The sequence below is a fragment of the Macrobrachium nipponense genome, chromosome 17 (assembly GCF_015104395.2).
Source record: "Macrobrachium nipponense isolate FS-2020 chromosome 17, ASM1510439v2, whole genome shotgun sequence".
Classification (NCBI taxonomy): domain Eukaryota; kingdom Metazoa; phylum Arthropoda; class Malacostraca; order Decapoda; family Palaemonidae; genus Macrobrachium; species Macrobrachium nipponense.
In genome coordinates this window covers 81,369,854-81,384,827 of record NC_087210.1, presented here as the reverse complement: position 1 = coordinate 81,384,827, position 14,974 = coordinate 81,369,854, and the positions used below count along the sequence as shown (strand labels likewise).

At 39.8% G+C, this 14,974-nt stretch overlaps 1 protein-coding gene across 4 annotated transcripts in view; it reads right to left on the bottom strand.

Annotated features, from left to right (window-relative positions):
* The window catches only part of LOC135196370 (uncharacterized), a 103,483-nt gene that overhangs the window by 49,404 nt on the left and 39,105 nt on the right, over positions 1-14,974 (bottom strand). For 2 of the 4 annotated variants that reach the window (XM_064223153.1, XM_064223152.1), the window contains exons 2-3: positions 13,638-14,219; positions 4,723-4,777 (exon numbers count right to left, since the gene is read on the bottom strand). In XM_064223153.1, coding sequence (XP_064079223.1) covers positions 4,723-4,777; positions 13,638-14,188 — 606 coding nt within the window. In that variant the 5' untranslated portion in view covers positions 14,189-14,219. Of the gene's footprint in view, positions 1-4,722; positions 4,778-8,864; positions 9,324-13,637; positions 14,220-14,974 lie in introns of those variants that run through there. The other 2 variants (XM_064223154.1, XM_064223155.1) reach the window with 2 other exon arrangements.

Here is a 14,974-nt window from a genome sequence, read left to right as displayed (position 1 = left end):
TTCTCCATATTCCTCCCTCCATGAGCAATACTGACTAAGACCCTACCTCCACGAGCAATACTGAGAAATTCTCCATATAAGTTAAGGCAGCAATGCAATCGATCAATAAACGTGACGTCACGACGATGTACTGCTAGGCTCGTTTGATCCTTACCTGACAGGTCGCTTTCAGAAGAAAAACTCGTTGAATATAGCATGAGCGACCTTCAGGCGAACAATTCACTACGGCAGTTAATTGAGAGACCCCACTTAACTCGCACTTAAGAGACCTTCGATTAGAAAAGCAGTATAAAGTAAGACCTCAAACTTATATACATCAATGAGGAGTCTTTAATTTTGGGATCGTAGTTAATGGAGGTGAATCTAAGTTCCATTTACGTCTGGTCAATAATAATAAAATTAGGGGCCCTGGTGGGGGTGGGGTAGGTAGGGGGTATGGAAGGGTAGGGGAGACATCCACCCTCCTCCTGCAAACCTGTTTGTCCGTCCCGGGTGGAGACGGTAGGTAGGGGAACGGGAGGGTAGGGGAGACTGCCACCCTCCTTTTTTGCAAACCTGTTTGTCCGACCCTGGTGCGGTTCGGGTAGGGGAACATTAGGGTAGGTGAGACATCCAACCACTTCATTTTAAACCTGTTTGTCCGCCATGGGTGGCGGTGTGGAAGGTAGGGGAGAGAGCAGCTTCGGGTTCCAACGCACAAAAGCTCGCAAGTCATATTTACCATAGTAACGCTAATGGTAGATATATCAAATACCAAAGGTCACGTTAATTATTGACGAAGGGAACTAACTTCATTCCACAAACAATTCTCACACGAAAAATGAACATTTTCTATACATTAACAGGGAACACACCTGACCACCTTTTTTTTTTTACAACTATTTATTACAAAAAACCACTGTTTACAACTATTATTACAAAAAACCACAAACCAAAAATTCCTGGTTTTAAAAATATATAGACGCGTCAGTTTCGAGACAGAATTCCTGTAAGAGTATCAATTCAGAATTCGAGAATGATTTTCAAACCACAGTTCCTGAATAGGTTTTAATTCAAAGTCCCAGAATGAGCTTCGCTTCAGAATTCCAGAATGAGTTTCGATTCAGAATTCCAGAATGAGTTTCAATTCAGAATTCCAGAATAAGTTTCAATTCAGAGTTCCAGAACGAGTTGCAATCCAGAATTCCAGAATATTTTTCAACTCAAGAGTTCCAGAACGAGTTTCAATTTAGAATTCCTGAACGAGTTTCAATCCATAATTCCAGAATGAGTTTCCATTCAGAATTCCAGAACGAGTTTTAATCCCGAATTCCAGATTAAGTTTCGATTTAGAATTACAGAAAGTTTCAATTTAGAGTTCCAGAACGAGTTCCAATCCAAAATTCCAGAATAAGTTTCGATTTAGAATTCCAGAACGAGTTTCAATCCAGAATACCACAGTGAGTTTCAGCTCAGAATGCCAGAACGGTTTCAATTTAGAATTCCAGACCAAAGGGTCTTGGAATGTCACAGCAGCTCTGCTGAGCTAAACGTTGTCCATTGGTGTTTATCTGTTGGCATACGCCTGAAGGTCACACTCATCGCCTTCATTTAAAATAACAACAATCTAAAATACAGTTCGAGGGACATTCAGCTTCGTACAGGAATACATGGTTGAAATCTGAAGGACTTTTGAATGATCGACTTATTATTTTTTTTGTCATTGCTCATTGTATCACATTCCTTTCTGTAATCTATTATATTCATAAAATTTTAAATTCATTCGTCACTTCTTTTTTCATAAAAGAAGTGACGAATAAAGTTTATGAAAAATAATAGATTACAGGAAAGAATATGACGCAGAGAGCAATGATATATAACCAAAATTTTTTTCTGGAAAGTTAAGGAAACGAGCTCTCAGCTCCTTCCCCCCCCCCCTTTAAAAATTAGAAATACCCACAAAAACAACACATACACACACAAACATACACGAGAATGCTGTTGGGAAGATCGAAAAAAAAGGACACTGCACCATTACAAATAAGAATACGAAAGATACGAGATTAAAAAGCTAATAACAATCGGAATTCTCTTTCTTCCTGTTTTCTTCAAATCATATATTTTAATAAAAATCGGAATTCTCTTTCTCCTTCTGTTTTCTTCAAATCATATACCCTTCACTCTTGCAAGAAGCAGATTTTACCACCTCCTTTTAAGCTTTTAACACAAATGAAGGTCCTTCATCAAGGCCTGAGGACCAGAAGGACATACAAGATCCCGAAGCGAAATGGGGTAAAAAGATGAAGCAAAAATAGTGTGTATTAATGAGAATAAAAACCTCAGGAAGATGAAAACAGGAAGTATATAATGAAGGACAGAGAGAGAGAGAGAGAGAGAGAGAGACATATGAAGAAAAACCAAACATGGAAATGACGTATTCGATCAAATCATCTTTTCCTCTGTTAGTCTTGCTTACATTATTCATGTATGAATAACGATTGTGTGTTGTGTGTGGTGTGTGTGTGTGTGTGTGTGTGTGTGTGTGTGTGTGTGTCTCGTTTTACATTTTCTTAGAACGAACAACTATGTATAAAATCAGCATTGTAATGTAATGCAATGACTGACTTTTAACTCTCTCTCTCTCTCTCTCTCTCTCTCTCTCTCTCTACTGACTCCAAAAACCACAAACTATTAATATCCCTTTACCACCAAATGTCGATTCTGTCTGTCTGTCTGTCTGTCTCATGATTTCAAACACTACAATGTAGTATTATGCCTTTACCACCAAACATCAATTATCTCTCTCTCTCTCTCTCTCTCTCTCTCTCTCTCTCTCTCTCCTCTCTCTCTCTCTCTCTCTCTCTCTCTCTCTCTCCAGATTCCAAAAACTGTAAAAATAGTATCATCCCTTCACCACCCAAAAGCCATTAAACGCATTAAACGTGGCCCGGCGTCTTCAATTCTTAAAAAAAGAAACAAACAAAAACTCATCTCCTTCCTCCAAAGTATCTGATCGTAGACGAAGCAGCAACACCGCCAATCAATCAGAGATCAAAATTGACGCCCGAAGTCATTATCATTATCTCCTTGTCACAACCGATAAATAGTCTGACGCTTATGAATGTGAATGATGCAGGATGGTGGGGTACTTCGGGGTCCTTCGGAACCCTTCTTTCAGGTCGGGGAATATAATAATAATAAAAGGTACTTTCTTATTTGTCGTCTCAGCGACAACAGATGAGTCGGCGACTTTTTCTACAAAGGCTGATCAAAGGGACCGCCGTTTTCTCTCTCTCTCTCTCTCTCTCTCTCTCTCTCTCTCTCTCTCTCTCTCTCTCTCTCTCTTCTTGCATTTTTTTAGAACGAACAGTAACGTAGGAATTTAACACTGAAATGTATATAATACACATTTGGAATGGAATACAGTATCTTGGTTTTGATTTTGAACTTTCTCTCTCTCTCTCTCTCTCTCTCTCTCTCTCTCTCTCTCTCTCTCTCCACACAGACGAATGGCAGCTAATCAACGTCAATGAATTTAACTGAGACAGCTTTTATCAAACAACCACTCCTAAAAATTGTAAAAAAAAAATAAAAAATATTATATTTTGTAAATCTATTAAGCAATAATTTCTTTTGCATTAATCACTATGAAATGCACTCTCACAGAGAGAGAGAGAGAGAGAGAGAGAGAGAGAGAGAGAGAGAGAGAGAGAGAGAGAGAGAGAGAGAGAGAGAGAGAGAGAGAGAGAGGAATATTCTCAACTTTAAAAACTATTGTGAATTGGACGTAGAAGTCTCTTAATGAATTAACCTTTCAGTTACTTCTCAGAGAGAGAGAGAGAGAGAGAGAGAGAGAGAGAGAGAGAATCGATCGAGTTTCAATTATTCAAGAGGGTCTACGGATATATATTCCCCGCTAAGCAGCACAAACAACTAAATGATTCGTTCGTGGAACATCTCCTGAATTCACCAAGTGAATTGGTTTTAACCAAAGTTGGACAAAAGTACAAATTTAGGTCAGTCTACCTTTTATTTATTTTGCATAAAGACTGGAAATAACCGAAGCGCTGCTTTGTAGACACGATAAGGTAAGGGACTTATACTTTGCAATGAAATCTAACCAGATCTTATTACGGTTCCGTGTACGAATCAATCAGCTGATTCGTAAACAAACGAATACATTAGCCCACGCACGAATGGTTCCATCAGTCAATCCTATTGACGTCCATCAATGAGATTCATGGCGATATTTTGTCGTACGATGTTAGTTATGGAATTCAAATGAATTCAAGAATGGCAACATAGTTCTGAGTCCCACCAAATAAGTAATTACGGGAAACATACAGAAAACGATAAATCATAAAGATGATAATGAAGGAAAATAAGAGAACAAGTCAAAAAGATGACAATGAAGGAAAAAATAACAAGATAAAACAAGTTAAAAAAGATGACAATGAAGGAAAATGAGAGAACAAGCCATAAAGATGATAATGAAGGAAAAAGCGAAAACAAGCCATAAAGATGATAATGAAGGAAAATAAGAGAACAAGTCAGAAAGATGATAATGAAGGAAAATAAGAGACCAAACCGTAAAGATGATGAAGGAAAATGAGAGAACAAGCCATAAAGATGATAATGAAGGAAAATAAGAGAACAAGCCAGACAGATGATAATGAAGGAAAATAAGAGAGCAAGTCAGAAAGATGATAATGGAGGAAAAATACCACAAACATCACAGCTTACCTTGCCGTCTTTGGTAAAAACACGCGTGGCTGTCTCGGTGATAGTCTTGCCCATCCTGCAAAAGGTAAAAGTGAAAAAAACTTTCATTAGATGAAAAATAAAGACGATAGCATCACCCATATTTCACGGAGCACCCCCCATATCCCCCCCCCACCGGCCCCACCCCGAAGGGTAAGTAAGACACTTCTATCACCGATGGCTGAGAGCGGTGTTATCTAAAGCCATAATATCTTCATGAATTAGGTTGCAAACTAAGAGTGAATTAAATTATAGTTTAAGCATGCAGTGCTGTGCTCTATTCCTGTTGAAAGATATCAAGGATCTGTTGGGGTGAGAGAGAGAGAGAGAGAGAGATATTGATAACAACCTGCTTTATATCAAAGGACAATCTGTAACTTATCAGGGTTCTGGAGAGAGAGAGAGAGAGAGAGAGAGAGAGAGAGAGAGAGAGAGAGAGAGAGAGAGAGAGAGATACTAACCCGCTTTGTATCAAAGGACAATCTGTAACTTACCAGGGATCTATAGTGAGAGAGGGAGAGAGAATTGTTACTAACCGGTTTATTGAGAGAGAGAGAGAGAGAGAGAGAGAGAGAGAGAGAGAGAGTGAGTTTAACACGCGAAACCTGTTTTATATCGAAAGAAAATCTGTCACTTATAAGGCATAAGAATTGCCCAAAACACCTTCAAACTTCTAACAATAAAAAATAGATAAGATGACATAATCATTTGGTGACAAACTAAGCCGAACAAACACAGGACCAAGGTGCCTGCATCGTAGCAACCACCGGTTAAATAAATACTCAACATTGCACACAGCATGCAATCGCTGGCTAGATCGATGAACATGCAAGTCCTCTGAAATTATGGAAATTGCAAGACTTCGTTGCCTGGAAACCTAAAATTTCTTTCCAGATTCCAGACCCAATGGAAGTTCTGGATCTTAAGTCACAGTTTTGTACTAGAAACCTAAAATTTCTTTCCAGATTCCAGAACCAAAGGAAGTTCTAGATCTTATGTCCCAGATCTGTATTGGAAACCTAGTCTCTTTCCAAATTTCAGACCAAAAAGTAGGTCTGACACGTTCCAGGCGGATGTCGCAAATCTGTGCTGGAAACCTAAAATTTCTTTCCAGATTCCAGACTCAAAGGTAGTATGACAAGATCCAGGTAAATGTCACATATCTGTAATGGAAACCTAAAATTTCTTTCCAGATGCCAGACCCAAAGGTAGTTCTGATAAGATCGAGGTGAATGTCACAGATCTGTAATGGAAACCTAAAATTTATTTCCAGATTCCAGGCCCAGAATTATACTAGTTCCTTTACGTTCCAGGCAAATGTCACAGATCTGTGACGTGATGCAATTGGGGGGGTATTCGAGTTTTCTTCGTAGGAAATTATAGGCCTACAAACAGAATGACATGCTTGAAGGAAATGGAGTATTCTGATATGGAGACTAAGAGAAAAATGTTAACTGAAGGCCTACGGAACTTCTGAATTGATATAATAGAGGAGATCTGATAATTCTGACGCCTGAAATTGATAGGTCTATGTGGGTGAGGTTGAAAGTCCGAATATGGATATAGATATTAGGCTACTTGAAAGTACTGAAGGTTACTTTATTATGCACTTTAAGAGACTTTGTGAGAGAGAGAAGTGAAGGAGAGGAGGAAGGAGGAGAGAGGAGAGCAGAAGAAGAGGAAGAGAGAGAGAGAGAGAGCGAGAGAGACGAGAGAAGAGAGAGAGATAGAGAGAGAGAGAGAGAGAGAGAGAGAGAGAGAGAGAGAGGGAGAATTGCACAACTTAGATCATAATACATTCTACGATACTGATCTTACACAACTTGGAGGCTTTTATTATATATATATTATATATATATATATAGATATATATATATATAATAATCTATAATGAAACTATCTAGCTATCTAGATAAGCACAATTATAGGATAAAATGTTAAAGTATGGTTCAGTAAAGATATAAGACCGAAATGGACACGGGGAAGCAGAGAAAACATAAAACGTTCAGTTTGTTATTATTTTTATCATTCAGAAGATGAGCCCTATTCATATGGAACAAGCCAACCAAAGGGGCCACTGACTTGAAATTCGAGCTTCCAAGGAAGTGTTCTTTTGAAAGAAGTAACAGAAAGTAACAGGATATACAGGAAGAAGTAAACTCACTTACTAAATAATAAAAACATAAATTAGAATTGGGAGACAGTAGATAACAAAGACAACATGTGGAAGAGAATGTGAAATGGAGATTGGAAAATATTTCCTTCCAAAAACAAAAATGAATGAAAAGAGAAATACGTTTAAGATTGATTTTTTACACACCTGGCTGAAATCACGTGTCCAGCGACACCTGAGAGCGGTAAAGGACCAGAGGGCGTGTCCCTAAACATAAAAGGGCAAGGAGGGTAGGATAAAGATTGTGACCTTAATACTGTGGTGATGATTTCAGGTCCCCTAAGGGGCTGCTGCTCTCTCTCTCTCTCTCTCTCTCTCTCTCTCTCTCTCGATCTCCTCTCTCTCCACTCTCTCATATTTCTATACAATATTTGACTATGAATATATTATATATATATATATATATTATACACATATATATATATATATACTGTATGTGTGTATGTTTCTATACATTGGACTGTGAATATATAATATATATGTGTGTATATCATCTGTATGTATAATATATATATCTATATATATAGATAAATAATATATATTAATATATATATATATCAATATATATATATATATATATATATATATATATTCATGATCACATACGACTTGTGTAATTATCTGAGAAGGTTGAGAGAGAGAGAGAGAGAGGAGAGAGAGCGAGAGAGAGAGAGAAGAGAGAGAGAGAGGAGAGAGAGAGAGAGAGAGAGAGAGAGCGAGCTTCTGATTCATCTATACATTACGGACGTTACGTCACAATCATGCTCTCAACTTAGAAATGACGTCACAAGTAACTGAAAAGCACAAAAAACAAAAACACACAAGCAGGTAAGAATAAAAAGCCCAAAGGAAGCAAGCAAGCAGCAGCAAGCAGCATTTCCAGCGACTGACGCCAAGCAGGCAGCGAGTGAAAGGAAAGAAGGAAAGCATGCTACGGTAACCTAGGTTATGGTGCGACCCGACAAGGGGTTGCTGGCTGGCTGCCTACAGCTGACACATGCACAAACGTCGTTGGATCAACAAGTACCATGGAAACGCACGCGACCTTACCTGATCCAGGCCCGTTCGCGACTTAGTTCCGTTTCTATGTTTCTATAAACTATTCGATTTGAATGCCTTCGTAGGCAGATGAATGGTTCATGTTATTTCTAGATTGCGGAAGTTTCGTCATTTTAGAGAAATTAAAACTGATCGAGTCGAACTTCTTCGTGGGTAAATGAGTGGTTTAAGTTTTTTTACATTTGGGTAGTTTCGTCCTTTTACAAAAAATAAAATTGATCAGGGGTAAAGGAGTGATTGAGTTTGTTTCATCATTTTAAAGTAATTAAAACTGATCGAGTCGAACTTCTTCGTAGGCAAATGAGTGGTTTAAGTTTTTCTACACTGGGGTAGTTTCGTCATTTTAAAGAAATCAAAATTGATCAGGGGTAAATGAGTGACTGAGTTAGTTTCATCATTTTAAAGAACTAAAACTGATCAGGGGTAAATGAGTGACTGAGTATGTTTCATCATTTTAAAGTAATTAAAAACGATCGGTTTGAATTCCTTCCAAAGTAAATGGGTGGCGTAAGTTATTCCAAGATAGAGTCGTTCCATCTTTTCAAAGATATTAAAACTGATCAGGGGTAAATGAGTGGTTGACGTTATTTCTAGATTGAGTTAGTTTAATCATTTCAAAAGAAATTAACAAGCCCTGAGACAGCTTAACTGGTTTTCATTTAAGATAAGATTGACATAAACAAAACATGTCTTGACATACTTGTATAGGAATTTTACACATAATAAGTTACCCATTTAATCACTACTACCAAAGGTCATTTCTATAATACTGGTGTTTGCAACATCGTGACTCCATGTTTTGCATGTCGTGAAAACACAACTAATCACACAAACAAATAAATAATAATGACAACGACCAGCTGAACATCCTCTCCAATCCTCCAATCCTTACCTCCCACTCCCTGGCCCCATACTGCTCCGTCTTGACCCGAAACTCGTGTCGGAGATGCTCCTTTGCCCCGTGTGCATAATAGACCCCGCCGTGGGTCTCACGTGCCGCCCCGTATAACGAGAGACCCCGGAGCCCTTCGACCCCTCGGAGTCGTAGCCCGGCAGGTCTATGGACGTCACAGAGACCCCCATATTTCTCGGGGAATTGATGATGCTGGCCACCTCCCTCGTCTTCGGCGTGTTGTACCTCGACCACGAAATTCGAGTCGTCCCGTGGCGTCCGAGTTTGAAATGAGGGGGGATGATGCTGGAGACGGGGGAATTGAAAGCGCTCAGGGCACTCTGCTGCCTGTCCTTGTGGCACGGGCACGTGCAGTGGTACGAAGACAGCTGGGAACTCGCTGCCGAGATGCTCCTGTTGACAGCCATGACGGCGGCTTTAATGCCAAAGAGCTTTTTTCACGACACCAGAAGAGCTGTTTTTTTGGAAAGGGGGGAAAACTGTCACTTTAGGAAGATTCTCTTAATTAAGGAGGTTTCACTTTGGACCACTTCACGTACCGTCTGGAGGAGGGGACGGAGCATGTCACGTGCACTTTACGAACGTTCCAAGACATTTAGGCTGGAATCCTCGCCGGATAACGGAACCATAGAGCCTATTGGTCAACTCGGAATCGAAGAAAATAGCCAGAACTTGAATCCACGAAAAAAAGGGACTTGGAAATCGTTCCAGCAGGCACAGGGGCTAGACGGGGGGGAGAGGGGGAAAGCTGCTATCAACCGAGACACGCCTAAAGGATGCACACAGCCAAGGAGGTACAGGACCTGCGAGGGGAAAGGGCAGGTGGCTTTGAAACGCCCGGAGTATCGGCGTAATGTTCCTCGCGAGAGCACCGGGTTAAGACTGCTGTTTCGGCGCCAACACCACCAGCACGCTTCTACGCATGGTGGCATGCAGGCAGCAGCAGCAGCAGTAGCTGACGACGGCCATGAAGAAGAAGGCCCAGCCGGATCAATAGCAAGCAATAATTTATATTTCTCTCTCTTTCTCTCTCTGGCCCAAGGTGACGTATCGAAGGGTAAATGGCCTCGTAAGACATTTCCACTCACAAGCGTTCGTGACTGACAGCGGTTGACAGTTCTGAGCAATTAAAAGGAATTCTGCAACCGCGCCACAAAATATAAAACATGTAACGAAAAAATAAGCATTTTTATAGCCACACTGAGAAGCATTGACCCATTACAGAATGCAAGGATCCTGTAATCACATTCTTAGAGCAAATAGCACGAGAAGCAAAATTTTTTAAAAGAAGGATATTATAACCATGCCAAATTAAAAAAAAATTAAAATGTCTCGAACGAGCAAGCGACATATGCTAAAAGGAACAGCGGCGTGCACAGATATACCGTCTTTTAGGCCTAGAGATCTCGAGCCCGTGATCGAACGTGAGGGGCATGGTGTGTGGATGGATGGGTGGCCGTATCTGGAATGAGCGATTCTCCTCCTGCTGTCGAAGGATCTCCCCCCACAACTGCCAAGAGTACGTCTCGTGTCTCGCCTGTCTAGGCGAATACTGACTCCAGATCTCGCACGTCCGGGAAAAAGTAGCCTCTTGTCTTCAATTGGTTTGGGTGTTCTCGTGTCTCTCATTTTAAAGATGGAAAAAGAGTATTTCCCGTCTTAATTTCCCTGCGTTAAGGGACGAATTTTTAATATTATTTATGGAAATTATGGCGGCAACATTGCATGTTTCGTCGCAGCCACCAGCGGGTGTTCCAGCAGCTGTTCCAGGAAGTTTTGGGTGCGGTGAAGAAAATCAATTTCTTGATGTCGGTTCGTTCGAATCTCCAGACAGGACGATCACCACAACCATAAGAAATGATAAAGTACATTATGAGGTACTTTTCCAAGACTATCTCGCGAGATGCAACGGTTCCAGAGTCTGTTCCCGCAACACGGAAAACGGACAGAACGGGAAATTTCCAGGGAGGCGTGGAACAGCGCAGGCACGATGCCACATATATATATTTATTTCCGTATTCCAAGAAGAATAATTCGTAATTTCCATCAGTGAAAAACAACGTCTTCGATGTTTCCCCAACGTATTCAAGACCAAACCACAGCATCTGCTTTCTAAAAATCCAGAAAAAAAAAACGAAGATAACTCCAGTCCGGTGTCTCCGGAAATATGATCATTACACCAAGCGACATCTGAATGCCCTCAGAGCAGGGACAGAACGATCAAAACAACCGTGGGAACACCATAAGAAGCAAAACTACACCCTAGACGAAACAACAAAATCAAGCCTGTGCCAATGAAGCGACCCACTTTAAAAAAATTTGGCACTGGGGGAGATGAACCCTTCGTGTTTGTGGGTACGATTTCAAAATACGCCTCAAAAATCACTCTCGGCTTTTGTGCGACATGACAACAACAAACAACAACAACAACATAATAATAATAATAATAATAATAATAATAATAATAATAATAATAATAATAATAATAATAATAATAATAATAATAATAATAATAATAATCATGACAATGGACAACTGGCCAGTCTAGACGACACAGTACAGTCACCCGAGTTTTTTTTTTTTTTTTTTTTTTTTTCATCACCGGACAAACATGGAAGGGTACGGCTGACGAATCGATAATTGATATTCCGGAGCTCGGTTGTAATTTCTGTGGCTGTAGTAATTAAAGTACTACTACGAATCAAGTGAATGGAAGAGGGTAATCAATTTTCCAAGTCTCATAACAACGCTGAAACTAAGATGCTAAGTTTACTATTAATAAAATAAGAATTTTTTCAGAATAAAATGAAAAGAAGACAACCGGCGGAAATATAAAATTGATACTTTCATTGAACACATATGAAGATGTATCTAATTATGTCTTTATAATTAATTTTAGGAATGAAAAACACAGAAGATAAAATATGTACAGAGGAAATTCGGGTTGACCAATAACTGTCGCAATAGTACGAACTTCTTCACGAACGAGCCATTGATTGAGTCTTGCGTCTGAGAGATGATGTGCATGCTTGTTCGAGTCGAAGATTCAACACGCTAGTACACCTCAACGTGGTGCACTGTAGGCATTACTTAAAGGGTTTTTCCAGCGTCCATTTCGACCCCTAGCTGCAACCTCTTTTCATTTATTTTACTGCACCTCTGTACATTTTCTCTTCCTTCTGACTTTCCACCCTCTCTAACAACTGTTTCATTGTGCAACTGCTTTGAGGTTTTCCTCCTGTTACACCTTTCAAATCTTACCGTCGATTTCTCTTTCAGCGCTGAATGGCCATACAGGTCCCAGCGCTTGGTGTTTGGGCTAAATTCTACATTCAATTCATTCTATATAATATATATATATATATATATAATATATATATATAATATATATATATATAGATATATATATATATATCATGAGCAATTAATGGATTTTTTATAAATATTGAACAGAAAATAGAATATAGAATTTATGCCAAAGGCGAAGCGCTGTGACCTATGAGGTCATTCGGCACTCAAAGGGAAGCTTGAGAGAGAATGTGGCTTGAAAGGTGTAACAGAAGGAAAACCTCGCAATTGCACTATGAAATAACCGTAAGGATAGGGTATAGAAAGTAAGGTGTAAGAGTGAAAATATGCAAGGGGTTTGCAGCTAAAATTGACCGTATTCCTGTCTTTTTGTTCTGTTTAATTAAATAACTGTGCATAAAATTATATCAGGTTTTCTCAGAAAACTGGTCAAAAGGCAGGGGCCACTTGGTTAAATTATAACCTCATTTGTTTGCATTTTCCTTTTTTTTTTTTATCTTTTTATTTTATCTTGAACGTTTTGTGATAATTGAGAATGAGCCGAGATCAGACCCTCACGCTGATTCACTGATAAAAAAATTAAAAAAAAAAAAAAAAAAAAAAAAAAAAAAAAAAAAAAATAAAAAAAAAAAAAAAAAAAAAAAAAAAAAAAAAAAAAAAAAAAAACTGAATCGAAAAGTGACAAGATACATCAATCAAGTGCCCTGAAATTTGCAATGTGGAACTGGGAGTAAAGATTCATATATTCCTCGATTCCCAACCCTTACATTCCACTGAGGTAACTCGGATACCCCTGAGGAAACTCAATCCTCCTAAAGTAACTCGGATACCCTTGAGGTAACTTGATACCCCTAAAGTACCTCGGATAACCCAGAGGTAACTCGGATACCCCTAAAGTAACTCGGATACCCTTGAGGTAACTTGATACCTCTGAGGTAACCCGGATACCCAACAACCATATTCGGGTATGAATACAAGATAATCAAAACCACATTATTAATAACTTACCTGCAATTTCAACTCAATATGACAATAACAGCAATAAAAATAGTGATAAACTTAATATTTCAAAATATTCGCCAATAACCAAAAGCAGATTGGAGCTGGAGAAAAGTAGTCGTCAGCAATAATGCCTGAGCACTGAAAAGTTAATAAGGAAACGTCGGTTACTGAGAAAGCCAGAGGATGAACTCTGGAGCGCTTTGATTGTTAGTCATTCAAGCTCAGGACATCTGGCGTCGCTCAGATCCGCATGCGGTGTTAGTCTTGTTAGAAGCAGGAGCCACTTACAGCTCTAAGTGGGCCTTGGTTAGAAGGAGCCCCATGCACGCTGAGAGCAGATTAAGACTATTGATGAAAATGAGAAAGAAAGATGGCGGGGTTGTTGTTGTTGCTGGTTTCCATGCAGAGATATATTCATATAATATTGTTGATGCTGTTTACCTCGGGGTTGCGATGGTGAAGACAGAAGAAGACGAAGAATTAGCGTTGTTTTTCATGTTGTTTCTGATGACGTTGTTGTTCCCGAATGACGTCGCAGTGAATCGTCCTCCAAATCCTGCAGTAGTAGCAGCAGCAGGAGGAACCCTCTGCTTCAGGAGCGGAGACGACCCGTCTCCGGTGACCCTTTTGGTCACCATGGTGGTGCTGGAGGACGCCGACGACGCCCCTCCTCCCCCGCCGTTACCGCTGACGCGGAACGTCTTCGTGACGACGGAGGAGGCGCCGGGCGCCGCGACGCCCCCGGAGCCATTCCTCTGCCCGGTACCCGCGACCTTCCTGATGGGGATCTCCCGGGTGGTGGTCACCTGCCACCTACCGCTGGCGGGGTTCCTCACGACTAGAGTCCCGCCCGTCATGTCTTCGATGACTTCTCCTCCTTCTGGATCTACTAATTCCAGCAAGATCTCCTCCTCCTCTCCCTTTTCCTCCTCCTCCTCCTCCTCCCCTCCGGGTTGTTGTTCTTTGGTCGCCTTGGAACAACATTTACCCATTCAAGTGACGGACGAACTCCTTAAATGCGGCCTTGGTGAATAGAAGGACAATGGGTGAGAATACAGACAATATTGAGTATACATCTCAGACACATACACGCACACAAACATGAGCTAGTGCACACATACACGCACACTTATGCACAAGCATCTGTAAACAGTACCTCACACAAGCATACAACACAAACATTCACACCCACATAAATATAATCATGGGAGTGAATACGCAGACTAACTAATTAACTTCCGTTTATAACAAAATATTCACTGCATATTTAAAGTCGATTTCCTTTCGTTTAATGCAATTAAAAACAAAACTTTTCTTATAAATTAATATATATAATATATATATATATATATATATATATATATATATATATATATATATATATACAGAGAGAGAGAGAGAGAGAGAGAGAGAGAGAGAGAGAGAGAGAGAGATATTATCCAAGTCCATCTCTTTTCGTATAATGCAATTAAAAACAAAAAAATTTTCTTATAAATGATATATATTAAGTTATATATATAATATATAATATATCTAATATATATATGAGGAGAAAGAGAAGAGAGGAGAGAGAGGATGAGAGAGAGAGACTGCGAGAGAGAGAGAGAGAGAGAAGGAGAGGAGAGAGAGAGAGAGAGAGAGAGAGAGAGATCCCATAGAAGTCGTCACTACACATTTCTGTACCAATCTGAATCTAGAACTACTAAATGTTCTCATCTCTTTAAGGGAGGCAATAGGAAGGGGCAATCCAGCACGATTAAAACACGTAGCCCGGGTAG